This window comes from Larimichthys crocea, chromosome X (genome assembly GCF_000972845.2).
Source record: "Larimichthys crocea isolate SSNF chromosome X, L_crocea_2.0, whole genome shotgun sequence".
Taxonomy (NCBI): domain Eukaryota; kingdom Metazoa; phylum Chordata; class Actinopteri; family Sciaenidae; genus Larimichthys; species Larimichthys crocea.
In genome coordinates, this window is record NC_040020.1 from 2,625,597 (window position 1) to 2,645,048 (window position 19,452).

The 19,452-nt window shown below is 37.8% G+C and overlaps 1 protein-coding gene and 1 long non-coding RNA gene across 3 annotated transcripts; one reads left to right on the forward strand and one right to left on the reverse strand.

The window, feature by feature from the left end:
• LOC109140515 (uncharacterized) lies at window positions 1-834 on the reverse strand. The gene is made up of 4 exons (XR_002042479.2): window positions 715-834; window positions 532-605; window positions 360-416; window positions 1-224 (listed from the first exon to the last, which is right to left on the reverse strand). It is a non-coding gene; the product is annotated as an uncharacterized LOC109140515 (long non-coding RNA).
• Window positions 835-3,517: 2,683 nt separating this feature from the next.
• On the forward strand, window positions 3,518-8,293 carry LOC109140517 (nucleoporin NSP1-like). Of its 2 annotated transcripts, none has more exons than XM_027283783.1 (4): window positions 3,518-3,628; window positions 7,561-7,634; window positions 7,714-7,752; window positions 7,875-8,293. In XM_027283783.1, the coding sequence occupies exons 2-4, from the start codon at window positions 7,578-7,580 to the stop codon at window positions 8,142-8,144; spliced, it is 366 nt and encodes a 121-aa protein (XP_027139584.1). In that variant the 5' UTR covers window positions 3,518-3,628; window positions 7,561-7,577; the 3' UTR covers window positions 8,145-8,293. The 2 variants fall into 2 exon arrangements, with proteins under 2 accessions (XP_027139584.1, XP_027139583.1); XM_027283782.1 differs by lacking the exon at window positions 3,518-3,628 and adding an exon at window positions 7,331-7,439.
• The last annotated feature ends 11,159 nt before the right edge of the window (window positions 8,294-19,452 follow it).

The following is a 19,452-nucleotide window of genomic DNA, read 5'->3' on the forward strand; positions in this document are numbered from 1 at the left end:
TCTGGTGAACAAAACATCACCGAAATTTGAAAAGAGAAAGAAAAAGATGGATTTCATCCATTCCTGGTTGTCATTCACTGATTGGTTGTTGGAGTGGCAGTTGGAGTTTATTGTTGCCCGAAAAGGAGTTGGAGCAACTGGAGCAACTGCAAATTTATAGATGCTGCTGTTGTCGCAGCACCAGGAGCTGCTGTTGTTGTTGCAGCTGTTGTTGTGGTTGTACCCTTGGTGGTAGCAGAAAATCAAGAACATTGATTGTCAGATATATTTATAGGAGGTGATTTCCTAGGATATTGTACAGTAATTGACATGGAGGTGTGTTAAATATTGAATGCCTAGATGATAAAGAAAGGACCTACCTCATTGGAGCCAGAGTTGGATTCAGAGTTAGACCGAGCAAATCGTCTACGCTCCATCTGTAGAAAATCCACAAGTCACGTCTTTGATATTGCCTAAATTCTATTATTACAATAGTTTTCATATGAACAGATAAGAACACTGCCATAGATACTGTGAGAATGTTACACTTACAGGCTGAGCCAGAGCGAGGCTCAGGAGGCATCCAAGCACAAGTACTACCTTCAGCATGTTTGCAGTGATCACACCTGTTGAAAAAGAAAATAATAAAGACTTGTTCACATGAAAATGTCAGCAAAATCACCATTTCACCGACCTCACACAGAAAATACAGAAAGAAAAGATTGATATAACTACCTTCAAGTTGATCTCACAGATGGTCGAGGAGGTTGTTGTAGTGTTGCTCTGAGTACTGGGCTCTCCTTATATACAGTTACAGGAGGGGATGTGATCTCTTCAGCATACATCGTTGTTGGGAAACTGCAAATCCTCAACCTCCTCCACGTTTTAAGGTGTGGAAATAGGTTGTACCAGGTAAAGATCAAAGACACACACGGAAAATATGATTGATACAATATATTTATTACTTCATATCAGAAATAAGTCAACTGGATTTGTCTTTAATCCTAAGTCTCTGGGGTTCTCTGAGTAATAAATAAAACTAGAATCCCATTTATATACACATTAAAAAACAGATTTTTGTCCATACTTCATAGAAAAATTATGTATTACATTGTAAAATCACTGATAATAATTCAATTTCAAACTGAATTTCTTTACAGACTTATTGTCTTATTGTTTTACTACTAATACAGACTCCAGAGATTCCAAAAGTCAATTTAGAAAATCTGTCACATAAATTCACATTGCATGCCTTTTATCCAAAGTGAAAGCAAAAAAAAAAAAAAGACACATCCGTATTTAAACTTTGAAAATACAGAACCTTTAAGATGACAGGTCACAGCTGACACTGGTACGAGAAGACATAACTTGAGGCAATAAAGCACAAAAAAAGACAAATTCTTGGAGACAAAGAGAAAACTAAGCTCTTAATTCACACCCGGAGGTGGCACTTCTGGAATATGAATAGTCTCCAGAGATGAGAAAAAGAAGAAGCGACAAATCTGCCCCAAGTCATTCAATCAGCTGTCAAAGGTCTTTTGCTTTTCTGTTTGTCCCTAAGGCGTGAAATGTGAAGAAATGATGTATTTGAAGAGATAATCCTAAAAACTGGTCGTCAACTGTCCTCGAAGACTTAAAACTTCCCTCACGGCTGTTAAGGAACAGTTAAGTGGTGTTTACTCTTACTCTAGATATAATTTGTATTTTGAAATTGATTTAGATTAATATCCATGTCAGTGTCAAAATCTTTTAAACACTGTACGCTAACCACCCACCATCATCATCTTTGATGACTTTCCAAGGTTCATGGTGTCTGCACCAGTATCTGGCCTCACCAGCTGATGTGTGAGTCGTCTTTGTAACAGGTTAGTGACCAAATGTAGCACAAATACAAAGGGAGAAAATTGAAGAGGCCACCTGCAGATGGAAAGAAACTATTCTTGTGGCATCAGGTTTTGGTCCTTATGGACGACAACCTTCTTCCAGAGGTAAGTGTTTTCGAAAGGTTTGCGCCAGCTTCCAGAAAAGCTTGGTGCGCTTGCAACACTCAGATCACTGGGCTTGCTGGGCTTAACTAACAATTAGGCTTGATTAGTTTGTGAGCCTGCGGCCTTCCTGTGCCAGTTACTCCATGTCCTGCCAGTCTTGAACCAGAAAACCCAATCACTCTTTTGCCTAATTCAGCCAATCACAGATGACATAGGATCATATGTTTCGCAATGCAACAATGTCATTTCAAAACAGACAAACCAACAAATGTCCAAACATTAATGTGAAACCCATGTGCTGCCAAGCCAAGCAAATAAAACCATTATGTTTGTTTGCTCTTCTGGTTGCATGAACCAATTAATAAATCATCCAGACAACTAAGATATCTTTAAATACCCTGTATTTCAGACGAAAGGGTGGTTCCCAGTTGCTGGCTGATTAAATAAATCGTGCACAAACAAATACTTATAAAGCAAGCAGATAATTTTTATGTGTGCTTTAATTGAGCTTAAAACCCCCTGGAGGTGGGTGCTATAAATTTCAAAATTAAATCGTGATAAATTGATATTCCTCCTAGCTCTTATTTATCAGACAGTGCCATTGGCTCAGTTTATCTGCCAAGACCAATTGCTTGCTCAAAGTGTGAATTGTTTGGTCTCTGTAAGTAATGTCATAAAGAGTAGAGTCTAGACCTGTTCTGCGTGAAGTGTCCTCAAATAACTTCTGTAATAATTATAATCATGGGTTCGCTCAGAGCATCTGCCCCATGTATGAAGGCTCAGCCCTTGCCGCAGGAGCCCAGGGTTTGAATCCGGCCTGTGGCCGTTTGCTGCATGACATTCCCCATCTCTCTCTCCCCTCATTCCTCATTCCTGTCACTCCTCAGATGTCTGTATACAGTAAGCTTGAAAAGGCCAAAAAAAATATCTTCATGAACTGAATTTTTATATAATGTTACAGTTTGTACATGTAGCCACATTGTTGCAGCCTGGCTCTTGACTGCAGAAGAAACACAAGACAGACTAGATAGAAGTAAACTAGATAATGTAAATTATTTATAACAAAATAATCAAAAACAAACAAAAAATGATTTTTCTTGACTGCCATAAACAAAAAGAAAAGAAAAGAAAAGAAAAGAAAGAAAGAAAGAAAAATAGAAACAGGAGAGACACGAGTGAACTAAATAATATAATTTATTTACAACAAAATGATCTATGCAGTCAGTAATGTGGGGAGAAAAGATGTTCTGTTGTGCTGCAAAAACAAAGAAAAGCCACAACGCAAAAGGTGTGTACGGTAAAGAGGTCCACCCAGGACTGGCTGCTGCTCTGGCTTTATGCAGGGAGCACACCAGGTCCAGGTGAGTCGCATGCTGCTGATTAAGCTCCTGATTTGGTCTGGAGGAGCAACAGCAGAGTAAACCAGAGGGGGAGAAGAGATTTGATGTTGATTCATTTGTCCATGTCTGTCACATTTTCTCTCTCTCTCTCTTTCTCCTTCCAGTTTTAATGCGTTATTTCAGCGTGGTGGACTGTAACTGAAGAGGCTGCTTTCACGTGCAATGTGTTAGTGTTCAGGTTTGCTGTCTTAATTTTCATTAAATGATGAAGACTGGAGCTTACCCCCTCAGAAATATAGCAAGCTAGGCCACAGCAACATGGTAAAGTATTTCTTTTGTTGTACATTGAACCAACTTATTTCCAACTCAGTATCTTAGTTATCAATAAAATATGTGCTCCATATAATAAGAAAAGATATGAGAGTACAGTATGTTCATCTATGTTTGTGCATCTTATATTAATGTTTCCCATAGACACAGATTAGACAAAAAAGGCTTATTCGGTCCATGTTTTTCATTCAGGAAGTTTATTGAGCAGATACTACAGAGAGTAGTGTTTCCACATGTTCAATTTCAAATCAGAATTTAAAAAGAGAAAAACAGCTGTCAGGACAAACCAACACGAAACAAATCTGATATCTGATTAACAATCTCTGGTTGTCATTCGCTGATTAATCTCTGGTCAAATTGCGTTAGTCTATCCTAATGCTAGGAAGCCAAAAAGCAACTGGATCAACTGCGCTTGGTTCAGGTTTCCACCCGCTGCTGCTGCAGCTGCTGCTGCCGCCAATGCAGATAATGCTGATGATGATGTTGCTGCTGTTGTAGCGGTTCTGGTGGTTTCCTTCAAGAAAATCAGATACACTCATCGTCAAATATACAGAGGAGTTTCTAAAGCGATTCAAATGATCATGCAGGTGTGTTGATTTTTAGGGAAAGCACTCACCTCACTGGAGTCCGAACGAGCAAGTCGTTTGTGTGCTTCCTTCACCTGCAGAAAATCAAGTTACACGTTTAATAAAGTCTACATTATACTATTACCATCAACATATAAAAACACTGATACTGTGAGAATGTTACACTTACAGGCAGAGCCAGAGCGAGGCTCAGGAGGCATCCAAGCACTAATGCTACCTTCAGCATGTTTGCAGTGATCACACCTGTTGAAAAAGAAAATAATAAAGACTCGTTCACATAAACAGTTTTTCCAATTCACCAACCTCACACAGAAAATACAGAAACAAAGGATTCATATAACTACTTTCAAGTCTTCACAACTTCAGCAGACGGTCTCACAGATGGTCAAAGAGGTTGTTGTAGTGTTGCTTTCAGTGCTGAGCTTCCCTTATATACAGTTACAGGACCGGATGTCATCTCATCCACATTGTTGGTGAACTGCAATTATTAGGAAATCTTGCACCACCACATTTTAAGGTGAGGAAATAGGTGGGTCAGGCAATGATCCGTGACACACCTGGACAGTATGATAGGTACAATGAATAATTTTCACAGTCAACTTGGTTTGTCTGAAATTATCATTCTCATTTTTTCAAAGTAAAACAGTATAAAGCTGCCAGGGACCCAAAAAGCAGAAACTGGATGCAGGAATTGATAAAAATGTGCAAATAATCAGTGATAAAACAGTAAAGCAATCCAGTTTTCCATGCATAAATATTTTTTATTCAAACTGAAAGCACTCTAAAACACACATAAGCATATACATGTATTTAATTCAGAACCTTTAACATGATAGGTCACAGCTGACATTGTATAAGAAAAGGCATAACTTGAGGCACAAAACAAGAATCATCAGTTTCACTGTTGGAAAACATAAATACCTCGTAGAACAGAAACAGAAAGGACAAAAAACTAAGCTGTTAATTCGGAGCTGGAGGCAGCATGTGTGAAATCTGAATAATCTTCAGAGATGAGAAAAAGTACATTTTAGTCGGAGGTACTTTTTTTTGCCCATGTGCACTTTTAAAAGAGAAAAATCTGCCCCAAGACATCCAGTCAGCTGTCAAAGGTGTTTTGATTTTCTGTTTGTCCCTAAGGCGTGAAATGTGATGAAATGATGTATTTGAAAGGGATAATCCTGAAAACTGGTTGTCCACCGTCCATGCAAGATTCAGAATTAACCTCACGACTGTTAGGAAACAGTTAAGTGCTATTCACTGGACATGATTCATGCTTTATGGTGTTTGCGCATGCTTCTGGAAGAATGTGTCAGATATTAAATGATTAACTGATTTTCTTTTTGCCTTTGTATTTTGAAATTTGCTTCTGCTAAGCACAATGTATTGCTCATTTTGCACCGAGTTGTGGTGTCTGCACAAGATGACTTCGCCTGAGTCATCTTTGTAACATTCAGCTCTGAAGTCAGAGGAAGTTATTATATTTCTGTCAGCTCACTGTCTTACGTTTTGGGATTTGTTGAGCGATGACAATACATATTTTTGATTGCAACAAAGAGCTTTAATTTTCTTCTTTCCTTTTTATTGTTATTTTCATTTCTATTTCTGTTTTGTTCATATTGATGAATTCATTCATACTGTACCAAACAAGTATTGTTTTACCAGGTTAAGTATATCAGGCTCAGGGCCGCATAAGGGCCCGGGGCCAGGGGCCAGCCCAAACTAAAGTCGACTGTACTTTGAGTTGTATTTAGGTTTGGGGTCATTTCTCACCATTTGACAGAAGTTACTGTTGTATTCTGATACATAAGTGTTGTTAGCATTTTAGTGTTGTTACAGCTACTGGAAATCACTGAAATTTAATTGGTGGCATTCTGCAAAAAAAGGCTGTGATAAAGCAAAACAAATCCACATCTGAAAAAGATTACTATATAGTTTTTCAAATGATTTAGTGCTGAGAACGTTAATACAAAAGCTGTCATGAAATTGTTCTAATGTGGTTTCCTTCTAATGTTTCAGGCACATCCTGTAGACTGTATCAAGACTAAATTTAAATAAATAAATATTTTGCAAAAGCCACAAAGAATAACAGATATTTGTTCGATGATATTTCAGAATATTGGTTTCAGGGTTAGACTACAGTACAATATGGTATACGAAACCAAGGAAGGACTTAATAATTATTACGTGATTATAACAAGCAGTTTTTACTTAGTAAAATGACTTCTAAGTCTTAATATGATGTATCACTTTACTTATGAAAAAGAGTAACTAATGATTAAATCATTATTCATTAATAGAGAGAGCACATTTAAGTGCCGCTCCCTCCAGCATGGAGATTAAATGCAAACTAATTTATTCTTTTCTGATTTTATTTTTAAAGCTGCTTTACAAAATACTGTGATTTGGTTGAAGGAACTTTGCAGATGTTGGCTACATTCATTTTAACGTCTTCTTCCTGATCGTCATTCACTCAATGAGCCGTCTTTGTCTTATTTTCCTCTTTCCATAGCTCCGCTCGGAAATTAAAGTGAAATGCTGTCTGGCATTGTTTCCCCTGTGTACTCACTTCCATTCATGTCATTGTTTTATTAGCTGCAAGTGGATTCATGTTAAGTTCACCAAAACCTAAGCACGCTCAATGAACGACGCTTTCATGCACAAAACTCTTGCAACTTGTGTTCTAGAGAAATGTGGATAAATCAGTAAGATGTGCAGTATGTTTGCAAGTGCCTTAGAAAACTAGACTAGAACCTAGAAAACTTTGATGCCTCCACAAAATCTGAAAATGTGAAACAGTATGCTGACCTTGGTCTGACTTGAATGTCATCTTTTCAGTTGATCATTCAAAGTGTGTCCCTGTCAGATGAGTTATGTCCAGTAAACATCACTTTTTCTTTACCGCTATGAGATTCAGTTTCAGATTCAGATTCATTCAGTCCAGTTGGCTGTTATTCACTATTTTGTTAGGAATTATTATATATTGTACCTATCATACTTTCCACATGTGTCTCTGATCATTACCTGGCCTTCCTATTTCCTCACTTTAAATGCGGAGGTGGAAGATTTCCTAATAATTGGAATTTCCCAACAATGCTGATGAGATGACATCCGGTCCTGTAACTGTATAAAGGAAAAACTCAACATTCGGAGCAACACTGCAACAACTTCCTCAAACCATCTGTGAGATCGTCTGCTGAAGTTGTGAAGACTTGAAGGTAGTTATATCAATCTTTTCTTTCTGTATTTTCTGTGTGAGGTCGGTGAAATGGGGATTTTTCTGATATTTTGGAAAAACTGTTCGTGTAAATGAGTCTTTATTATTTTTCCTTTCAACAGGTGTGATCACTGTAACCATGCTGAAGGTAGTACTTGTGCTTGGATGCCTCCTGAGCCTCACTCTGGCTCATCCTGTAAGTGTTCTTATATGTTGATATCATTACTATTATTGTACTAATATGATGTCAATATAAACTTGTCGATTTTCTACAGGTGGGCCGCAATCGACATTCTTGGTCACGCTACTATGAGGTGAGTGCTTTCCCTATCCTTTCAATTCAACATTCAGTACCCCTGAATGATAGTTATTGGAAAATTATTCAGAAACTCCTCTGTTGTATATTTGATGACGAATGTTTCTGATTTTCTTCAAGGGTTCCCACATCCGGCCTCGACTGTCTCTGCAACGGCAACTATGGCTGAAGTTCTTTTTTGACTTCTTCTGCCGAACTACCACAACTACTACTGCACCTATCACTTCCACTACTGCACCTATCACTTCCACTACTGCACCTATCACTTCCACTACTGCACCTATTACTACTCCTGCACCTATCACTTCCACTACTGCACCTATTACTACTACTACTGCACCTACTACTACTACTGTGGCAACTACAACTCTTAGGGGAGACGGGAAGTAGTAATAGTAATACTTTTTGTCTACTACCTATAACTCTGCTCTCAAAATTACTATTGTAACTATACTACTCCCAAACAAAGGATTGGTTACTGTACATGTAAACATTGGTAGTTATGCTACAGATGTTCATGGAACACGATCCATGACTTGAATAATCCTGTGCTTGCTAATTCCAATTTATATATTGGCTATATCTAAAACTCTTTTAGATCCATCTGTTGAGTTATTAGTTAAAGGCTTCTTCCTCTTTAGGAGGGACAGAAATATACGTTGTGGGTAGGTAACATCTCCCTGTTAAACTGCATCCAGATTTTATGCTGAATGGTATGGCATTGTGGGTTCCAGTGCATCTATCCCACCTTCCAGCACAGGATTTTGGACCTCCCAGATTGAGACCAGACTGGATCCAGTATCTCCTTTGTCACTATCATAATCTCTGAATAAAATTTTAAACAGCTTAGCAAGTGTTGTGTTGTCAAATTGGTGAAGTGATGAGAGGTGAGTGTGTGTGTTTCAGTGATGTTTCTACATGTGACACTGATGATTTTGAGGGATTGTTGTGAATTTTCTGATTAATAACCTAGTATTAGTACCTGAGCATCGTCTCAGGCACTGTGGAGGAGTTTTGATGCGTTAAATGACTTTTCTCCACCTGACCTGCTGGAACATCACTCTCTGTGTACTGGGGCTTACTGATTTACAAATTTAAAAGTACCCATTATTGTTCAACATATAAGACTGTACTTCAATTAAGGTCTGAAACAGGCAGCAGTTGCATTATCTTCAGTTAGAGATAACTTTTAGATTCAGCCCTTATCATTTCAGAAGGAGACTGGCTGCACCTTAACGGGCAAAATCTGTTTTCTCTTCTTCAAAAAATTATGTTGTTACCTCTTTTTGAGATAAATGAACAGCTCCAACCTGGGTTCAGGCCCTTATGGGTCACTAAGCAGGACCTGATACGCTTAACTTAATTTTTGTTTGGTTTAATGTGATTAATGAGTATAAAATTAAAACAGAAATGTCAATATTACAGTAACAGCCATGGCAAATTAAAGATTTGAGATACACTCAGTCGAGCTGAATGCTACAAAGATGGCTCACACTTTAGTGTGTCCTTGGTGGAGACACCTTTATCATATTCTGTTGCATATTAATACAATGTAGCGTTACAATTTTTACAGTAGTATCTGCCTCAAAGACTTTCTGCAAACACGCAATAGCTGATTGCAACCACCTCGCCTCACCCTCCCATTCCAGCATGAAGGAGAAACTAAATCTAATGTTTTTACTACTTAATAATAATCAACACATGGTTTGTTGATTTTTAATGGACAACCTATAATATTAATGGCAACATAAATGATTGGCTAACATTCAGCAATTAGTGAAGCTGTGTCATATTTATGTAAAGCAAGTTACAATCAATGAATACAGATTAAAAGTCTGCTTTGACTCCCACAAATAACTTACTACTTTTTTAATTTAGTGGCAACCTATAATCCAATATAATGGCGTTTATTATTAAAGCTAGATGTTTCTAAATATGACAGCACTCATTTCAGCTGGGAGAAAATGGCTTTGTGGGGATGCACTCATATCATCCTCAGATGTAGCAGTTTTCATGTATGTATTGTTTTTAAATGGACACAAAAATGATATGAACACTAAACATTTTCCCAGATGTTGAAATGTGAAGAAACCATTTATGTGGTGACTAATCCTGACCACAGTATTGACAAGAGTCAGAGAGACACAGGGACAGAGGTGTTGGGAAACGGTGAAGGTGTTGAAACTGTTTGTCTCTGTCTGTCTGTCGGTCAAAAAGCAGACATGTTCTACATTTTCCATTTAAAATATTTATTTAGCAGATACAGTTTTGATCCACATTTCTTATTAAACAGGCATGATGATGGTAAAAATGTGGAGAGTGAAACATTCTGGGTAAAAAATAAAATGACACAAAAACAAAGATGATGTTAAAACATTTAATACTGTCATTCACTGATTGACCTCGATTTTAGATTTTATTTTGCTTTTTATTAGTTTCCTGGGGCAGGGGTAGTAGCAGCTATGGTAGTAGTGGTAGTAGGTGCAGTAGTAGTAGTAGCTGCAGTAGTAGTAGTAGTAGTTGTTGTTGCTGTAGTAGTTGTGGTAGACTGGAGGATGATATTCAGTAACTGCAAGAAGAACTGTAGATTTTGGGACTCTGCGGTGGAGGTGGTACCCTTCAAGAAAATCAGAAACACTCACTGTCAAATGTACAACAGAGGAGTATCTAAAGAATGTTACAGTCATTATCTCTCAGGTGTGCTGAATTAAGAAAACACTTACCTCATTGGATTCAGAGCTAGAGTCTGACCGAGCAAGTCGTTTGTGTGCCTCCTCCATCTGTGGAAAATCCACAATTTGTATTTTTGATATTGCTTACATTAAACTACGATAATAGTATTGATTTCAACATATAAGAATACTGATACCGTGGGAATGTTACACTTACAGGATGAGTCAGAGCGAGGCTCAGGAGGCATCCAAGCACAAGTACAACCTTCAGCATGGTTACAGTGATCACACCTCTTTAAAAGAAAATAATAAAGACTTTTCCAAAATATCAGCAAAAAAAAAAACATTTGAGCAGCCTCACACAGAAAATACAGAAAGAAAAGATTCATATAATTACCTTTAAGTCTTCACAATTTTAGCAGACGATCTCACAAAGGTTCAAGGAGGTTCTGTGTGTAATGTTTGTAAAGCTTTCCTTTTATGCAGTTATGGGAGCAGATGTCTCATTATCTCATTAGCATGCAGCATTGTTGGGCAATTGTTATTGTAAGAAAATTCTCCACCTCCGCATCTAAAAATGGGGAAATAGGAAGGTAATGATCAGAGACACACAGAGAAAACCTTTAAAAACCTCAACTTTTAAAAAAGGAACAAAACAAAGAAGACAAATGATACAGGCACCTGTAACATTTAACACTGTAAAAAAAAAAAATCACTATTTTCCCATACAAATAAGGCAAATGTAATAAATGAAAACTATACTACCTAAAGTTGCAACCTGAAGTTTATGTATGTAGAGAAAAACTGCCACAAGTCATCCAGTCGGCTGTATAAGGCGTGAAATGTGATGAAATCCTGTATTTGGAGGGATAATTCTAAAATCTTCTTGTCTGTTCATGCAAGACTTTGTGACTAAAACAAAAGCAACATAATAAATTAATCTGTAGTGTGTAAATCAGTTGTGGTGGCTGTATTGAATACAGTATGTAAAGAGGAAAACCAAACCAAAATGGTCGAAGGTCACATGGAAAGAGAGAGACAGGATGCAGAACCAGCCTAATTAACCTATAGGCCCAACCTGCCAAGTGCAAAACATCAGGCTCAATCCACCTTTACCTGCAAGCAACTTGCTATGTATCTTACGCTATAAGACAGTAACAAAACAAAAACCTAAGATGTGATTGTGGACATCAGGAGACAGCTGGGCGGTGGACACCCCATCCACATTGGGGATGATGTGGTGGAAAGGGTCAACAGATTTTAAGTTCCTGGACAGCACATGCGGACACTGTGGTCAAAAAGGCTCGCCAGCAGCTCTATTTTCTGAGGATACTGCGGAGCTTTGGCATCAACTCCAGCATCCTCACTGGCTTCTACGGTTGCACTAACTGGGTATGGGAGCTGTTCTGCCCACAGCTGCAAATCACTACAGAGAGTGGTGGAAGCTGTACAGCACTCTTATAATAATACTCAGTTTTCATATATTTAAATAGTGCAGTATATCCTAATTATGTGTTAGGTTCATGGATATTCATACAGTGATAGCTCCCCAGTACTTGTACACATTTGTACACACAACCCTTAAAATGTATACACTAGTACACTTATACATATTTTATTGCACTGTTGACCCTGTGTTAACCTATATTTAACTAATAAAACTGAAACTGAGATATCCATCCATCCATGTTCACCTTTCTACACAGCTTTATATATCACTTATAGCTTATAATAATGACCATACATAAGAATTACAAAAACAAACATATTTTCCTTATGCTTTGCAGTTATGAAGTTTATTTAGCAGATAAACAGTGGTTGTGACTGATAAGAGTGAAAACAATCTGGTGAAGAAAGCATCACTGAAATTCAAAGAAAGAAAGAAAAAGAGAAAGAAACATTTGTCATGACAGAGGCTGATGGTAAAAATCTATGTCATTCATTCCTGTTTTTCATTCACTGGATTTATGGTGCTGCAGTTGTAGTAGTAGTTGCAACAGTAGTAGTAGTAGGTGCAGCAGTTGTCGTTGGAGCTGCAGTAGTTGTAGTAGTCTGGAGGAGCAACGTCAACAGCTGCAAGAAGAACTGTAGATTTGGGGACACTGCGTTGGAGGTGGTGCGCTTCAAGAAAATCAGAAACGCTCATTGTCAAATACAGCAGAACAGTTTCTAAAGAACTTTACAATAATTATCATCCAGGTGTCGAATGTTGAGGATCAAGAAAACACTCACCTCATTAGAGCCTGATTCAGAGCTTGACCGAGCAAGTCGTTTGTGGGCCTCCTCCATCTGTGGAAAATCCACAAGTGAGACGCTTGATATTGTCTACATTGTACTATTACAATAATAGTAATGATATCAACATAAACTGATACTGTGAGAATGTTACACTTACAGGCTGAGCCAGAGCGAGGCTCAGGAGGAATCCAAGCACAAATACTACCTTCAGCATGTTTGCAGTGATCACCTGTTAATAGAAAAATAATAAAGACTCGTTCACATGAACAGTTTTTCCAAAATATCAGCAAAATCACCATTTCACCAACCTTGCACAAAAATTACAGAAAGAAAAGATTGATATAACTACCTTCAAGGCTTCACAACTTCAGCAGAAGATCTCGCAGATGGTCGAGGGGATTGTTGTAGTGTTGCTCTTAGTGCTGAGCCTTCCTTATATACAGTTACAGGAGCAGATTTAATCTCATCAGCATACAGCATTGTTGGGCCATTTTAATCATAAGCAAATATTCCACCTCCACATTTTACGATGAGGCAATAGGTAGGTCAGGTAATGATCTTCCAGTATGACAGGTGCAATATATTATTCATTCATATCAGAATATGTATTGTAGTCGATTGGATTTGTCTAAAATTCTCAGTTGTGCCTCATTTCAGTTATGTTTTAGTGACTTCTTATGCATTCATTTCAGTCTTTATTTAGCACCTTTTAAACTGTCCTCTCCACACCTGCATGACATCCATTTATTCAGCACAATGGATCTAACTCATTTTTAGTTTAACGCTGTCAGGAACCCAAAACAAAGAATGAAAATGACCAAAGCTCTTGTAAAACATGGCGTTTTATTGTAAATACATTCAGTGTATGATATCTGCCCAGCAGAGTTTCCAAAGTTGTGCTGTCTGCACCGGTATCTGGCACAGACGATCAAACGAACAGCTGATATCTGAGTCATCTTCTGTAGCATTCAGCTACAGTCAGAGTCGGTTATTGCATTTCTGTCAGCTCACTGTCTTACATTTTGGGATTTGGTGGGGCTGTAACAAATTTGGGGATTTAGAGAGTGGATCAGGTAGGGAGTGTATCAAAGAGCTTTAATTTCTCATTTCCCATTTTTTTTGGTTGATACTTTTGGTTGATGAGTATTGTTTGTTACATCCTCACAAAGGCCAAAGAAACCATTTAAGCTCCAATTGGGTCTGATGCAATCATTTATGGTGTGCAGCACTGAAAATTAGTGCTGTTACTAGTAAAAGCTGTCATTGCTGCAAAAAAGGCTGTGAAAAATAAACTAATTAGTAAAGGTGAAAGGTTATTATATCGATTTCAAGCAAGTTATACTAATTTTAGCGCTTCAAATGTTTACAGGAAAGCTGTAATGACATAGAGTGCATGTGGTTTCTGTCAAATGTTACAGGCATATCCCTAATACTTTTTAATTATGGACACGTCTAGACACTGCGAGCTGAGTGGTGACAGCTTATTTGCTACAGCCTCAACAAATAATGCTTGAAACACTTTGGTTATGGATACCACACAGCCTGTGCAATTGTTTTAAAACTCTGATGAGCAATCAGAGCATAGTCCCCCACCCCGTTTATGTCCTTTCTCATCTGTATCGATGAATCCATAAAAGTTGCAGATTGGATGAAAAACACACCAGGGGGTCTTCTTTTTCTTGTGCCCAGCACTCTCCCCTCGGTCTGTCTGAAAGACACAGAGTAAATCATGGTGAAATGGACATTCTGTTCACCATATGTCACAAGCTGGTTGTAACTTACACTACTACTAGTGAATGTAACTTTATCACTGTCATATTATTACAAATAATACTAGTTACTGAATGCATGATTTCTAAATTTTAATATATTGTACCTCTCATATTGCCCAGGTGTGTGTCAGATCATTACCTGACCTACCTATTGCCTCATCGTAAAATGTGGAGGTGGAAGATTTGCTTATGATTAAAATGGCCCAACAATGCTGTATGCTGATGAGATTAAATCTGCTCCTGTACCTGTATATAAGGAAAGCTCAGCACTAAGAGCAACACTACAACAATCTCCTCGACCATCTGCAAGATCGTCTGCTGAAGTTGTGAAGACTTGAAGGTAGTTATATCAGTCTTTTCTTTCTGTATTTTCTGTGTGAGGTTGGTAAAATGGGAATTTTGCTGATACTCTGGAAAAACTGTTCATGTGAACGAGTATTATTTTTCTATTAACAGGTGTGATCACTGCAAACATGCTGAAGGTAGTATTTGTGCTTGGATTCCTCCTGAGCCTCGCTCTGGCTCAGCCTGTAAGTGTATCATTCTCACAGTATCAATTTATGTTGATATCATTACTATTATTGTAATAGTACAATGTAGACAATATCAAGCGTCTCACTTGTGAATTTTCTACAGATGGAGGAGGCCCACAAATGACTTGCTCGGTCAAGCTCTGACTCAGGCTCTAATGAGGTGAGTGTTTTCTTGATCCTCAACATTCGACACCTGGATGATAATTATTGTAAAGTTCTTTAGAAACTGTTCTGCTGTATTTGACAATGAGCGTTTCTGATTTTCTTGAAGCGCACCACCTCCAACGCAGTGTCCCCAAATCTACAGTTCTTCTTGCAGCTGTTGACGTTGCTCCTCCAGACTACTACAACTACTGCAGCTCCAACGACAACTGCTGCACCTACTACTACTACAACTGCAGCACCATAAATCCAGTGAATGAAAAACAGGAATGAATGACATAGATTTTTACCATCAGCCTTGTTTTGTGTCAGTTTTTCATACTGTTTTTCTTTTCATAACTTTTCCTTTTCCAATATAGTGATGTTTTCTTTTCTTGTTCATGCTCAGTTAAACATGTGGATCAAAACCACTGTATTATCTGCTAAATAAACTTAATACATGCAAAAATAATGAAGCAAATATGTTTGTTTGTCTCCATACTGTATGTATGTATGTCAACATTATTATTTTTATTATTATTATTATTATTTTTAAAGCTGTTTAGAAAGTTGAATATCTTAGAACAGACAGACAGAGACAAAGGACATGCAGAGAGCATAGAAACAGGATGGAGTGGCGCTTCTGGTAAATGGCGAACATGCATGTGCTGGGGACCTGTTGCTGCCAACAGTGGAACAAAAGCACTATGATCGCTTGACCCTATGGGGGTCCCAGACATGCTTTAAGCTTAAATTTTTTTTTGACGAGACATTAAAATAAATAGACACTAAAATACATAACAGAAATCAAAACATAACACAGTAAGTAAAAGTAGGAAAAAGCACCAAACAGGCTAATTCCAGATTTATTTGTTTTCTACCTGTAATTAGAATCATTACTGCATGTTGGTAGGTCCTTACTTCCACTTGTTCCACACTTAATGCAAGTAAACAAATAATTTGTTACTTATGAAACACCCAACGCTGTTGTATTATATTACTTTTAACAGTGACAAAGTAATATAACATGTAATATATAGGAATTTGGTAATATTACTGCATTTACTGTGTTTACCACTGTTTATTGCCTGTTTTTTTTTACATGGCAGAGAAAGAAGAGGCTCATGTGAGAGAGGAGCGAGAGGGAGAGCATCAGAAGTGGCGACAACATGAAGATCCAGAATATTTTTAATACAGACCCTGTGAATTAAGGATTTATTCAAACCTAATGAGAATTGACCTTAGTTAGTGAAAAAACTAACCAGTTGTTATGATGAAGGTTTTTGCCTCTGTGTGTTTGTGTGTCTGTCAGTCTCTGTCGATTCTGCATATGGGAGGTCGAATAGCTGGTCCTCTGGTGAGATCAGAAAAACCCGGAGCTGAACACGCTCACAATCATGAAGATGACAGTGAAGTCCACCAACACTGCATCCTATCACCATAATCAGGAACACTGTATCTGATGCTGTGAAAACATTCAGATTTCCAAGATCAACAATTTCTCAGGACCTGAAGTGGGAGTCCAACACAGACACCATCATCAAAAAGGCCCAGCAGAGGATGTAGACCATCATTACAGTCGCCTGTGCATCCATCACTGTCTAGTTTGGATCTGCCACCAAACAGGACAGGAAAAGACTACAAGGGACAGTCGGGACTGCAGAGAAGGTCATTGGTGCCAACCTACCCACAGTTCAGGACTTTGACATGTGCAGTTAGGAAACAGACAGGAAACATCACTGTGTATCCATCACACCCCAGACACAACCTGTTCCAGCTTCTCGCCTCTAGGAGGTGCTACAGATCACCATATCCCAGACACCCAGCCTGAGGAACACTCAAACATCCACTGTACCTGTAAACTATTTAATCTCACTATTTAATTTTTTCTTGTTCTTTAAACGTGTAAACATCATCACACCCAACCTACAAATGCTGTTCATATACTGTCATATCACACACACATCATGTATATAAAGCAACCTGCTAGATAAATTATATTTTTTTAGCAGCCTTTGCACTCACACATTGCACTGTTGGCTTATTTTATCTGTACATAACAGTTTAATGTTTATGTTTACCTATCAAGCGTGTTGTCCTTACATTGAGCTGTATTTATGGCAAAGTAAAACCAAAGTTGAATTACACATACACATGTACCAATGAAAGTGATTCTTTCTGATTATGTAGAAATTGAATTATCAAATATCAGACGACTACTATGGAGTAGTAACCGTTTGCTCACCTATTGAATGAATGAATGAATTGCAAAGATTTACTTGTTTTTGTTGTTGTTGTTGTTTTTGCCCTGCCATGTAATTAAAACATAAAATTTAATCATGGGTCTATGTGTTGATAATCTGAACTTATTTGTTTGAACTCATAATTGGCAGTTCCTTTAAATCGAGAAAAAAAGCCATTTCAAAACACAACTGGGCACAATTTTAGTCTGAATTAACTAAATCAAACTGGGAATATATCAAATTATGATGATCTCAGTAACTACAGCAGTCACCTTGTATTGTATGTGACAAAAGTCACATGACAAAGGTGAAGCTGTGAAGAAGCTGCAACTGCAGACTGGACTGGAGAGCCTGAGAGCTGGTTATATACTGGTTATAGTGGATCAGTGTCCCCAAGGATTGTATTTGTTATTCTTAATCTTAATGTAAGAGTAATTTTAATACATTTACAACTATTTTGTAGTAGGGTACTACAAATACATGCCTATAAGATGCAAACTATTTTGCTGTTGAGATGTTTCCAATGCAAACTCCTTGTTTTTGCCTGAATACATTGATAAAAATAAAATTTCTCATATTTGTATCATCAAGCTACTGTCTCATACTGACTGCAGTCCTCACAAGACAGGCACAGACTCAGAGATGTTAGGAAACAGTGAATGTGTTGAAGCTATCTAATCATTTCTATGATGCTCATATTTCTACACAGCTTCATTATGTTTACCATATCAGAAAAAAACATATTTGCCACACAATTTTCATTGTAGGTGTTTATTTAGCAGATACTACGTCCACATATTTAATCAAACGTGAATTAAACAATCGTAAAATAATTGGTTGACACAAAACGTGATGTTAAAATTCAGCGTCATTCAAAACTGGCTGTCATATCTTTTAAATTTCAGATTTTATGGTGCTGCAGTAGTAGTAGTAGTTGCAACAGTAGTAGTAGTAGCTGCAGTGGTGGTTGTAGGTGCAGCAGTAGTTGTCGCTGTAGTAGTTGTAGCTGCAGTAGTAGTTGTGAGGAGGTTGTAAAACAGTTGGAACAACTGGAATCGCTGTTGTGCAGACAACCCACCGAAGCCACCCTGCAAAAAAAATCAGAAACACTCATTGTCAAATGTACAGCAGAGGAGTTTCTATAGAATTTCACCATGATTATCATTCAGGTGTGTTGAATGTTGAGGATGAAGAAAACACTCACCTCGTTAGATCCTGAGTTAGAGTCAGACCGAGCAAGTCGTTTGTGGGCCTCCTCCATCTGCAGAAAATCCACAAGTTACAAATTTAACATTGTCAACATACTATTACAATAATAGTGAGAACAGCAGATCGATACTGTGACAATGTTACACTTACAGGATGAGCCAGAGTGAGGCTCAGGAGGCATCCCAGCACAAGTACTACCTTCAGCATGTTTGCAGTGATCACACCTGTTGAAAAGAATAATAATAAGACTTGCTCAGATGAACGGCTTTTCCAAAATATCAGCAAAATCATAATAGAAAACTCCCACAGAAAAAAAAACATAAAGAAAAGATTCTTACTTTCAAGTCTTCACGACTTCAGCAGATGGTCTCGTAGATGATCGAGGAGGTTGTTGGAGTGTTTCTCTGAGTGCTGGGCTCTCCTTATATACACTTACAGGAGCGGATGTCATCACATCAGCATGCAGCATTGTTAGGAAATTGCAAATATTAGGAAATCTTCTCCACATTTTCAAGGTGTGACTAATTCTCTGAGATGGAAACCACAGCTGGACTGTTTGATATGTAGCATTCATTTAAGAGCTCATATCGTTATAATGTACTATAATCCAATCGTCTTTAATTCAAATCTATATATTAATTATAGCATGGTCATAAAACATTTTATATTGTCACTGTTGCAGAGGTTTACCTGTTTATTCTCCACCCATACACATTAGTACATCTGGACGTAGATGCCACACTTGGATATACCTGGTCTTATGGTTACAAATCAGGTGACTAAGTGGCTAAGGCAGGTAACAGGCAACACCCAAAAGAAGCACGCACTTCTTTTTGCCTCCTATAGTTTTAGTGTCTCAATGTTCGATGTGTGATATAAGTATCAATGCA

Coding starts and splice junctions, on each gene's coding strand:
- LOC109140517 (XM_027283783.1), top strand. CDS start 7,578: ATGCTGAAGGTAGTACTTGTGCTTGGATGCCTCCTGAGCCTCACTCTG. Junction 7,635..7,713: donor GCCTCACTCTGGCTCATCCT/GTAAGTGTTCTT, acceptor GATTTTCTACAG/GTGGGCCGCAATCGACATTC. Junction 7,753..7,874: donor CTTGGTCACGCTACTATGAG/GTGAGTGCTTTC, acceptor ATTTTCTTCAAG/GGTTCCCACATCCGGCCTCG.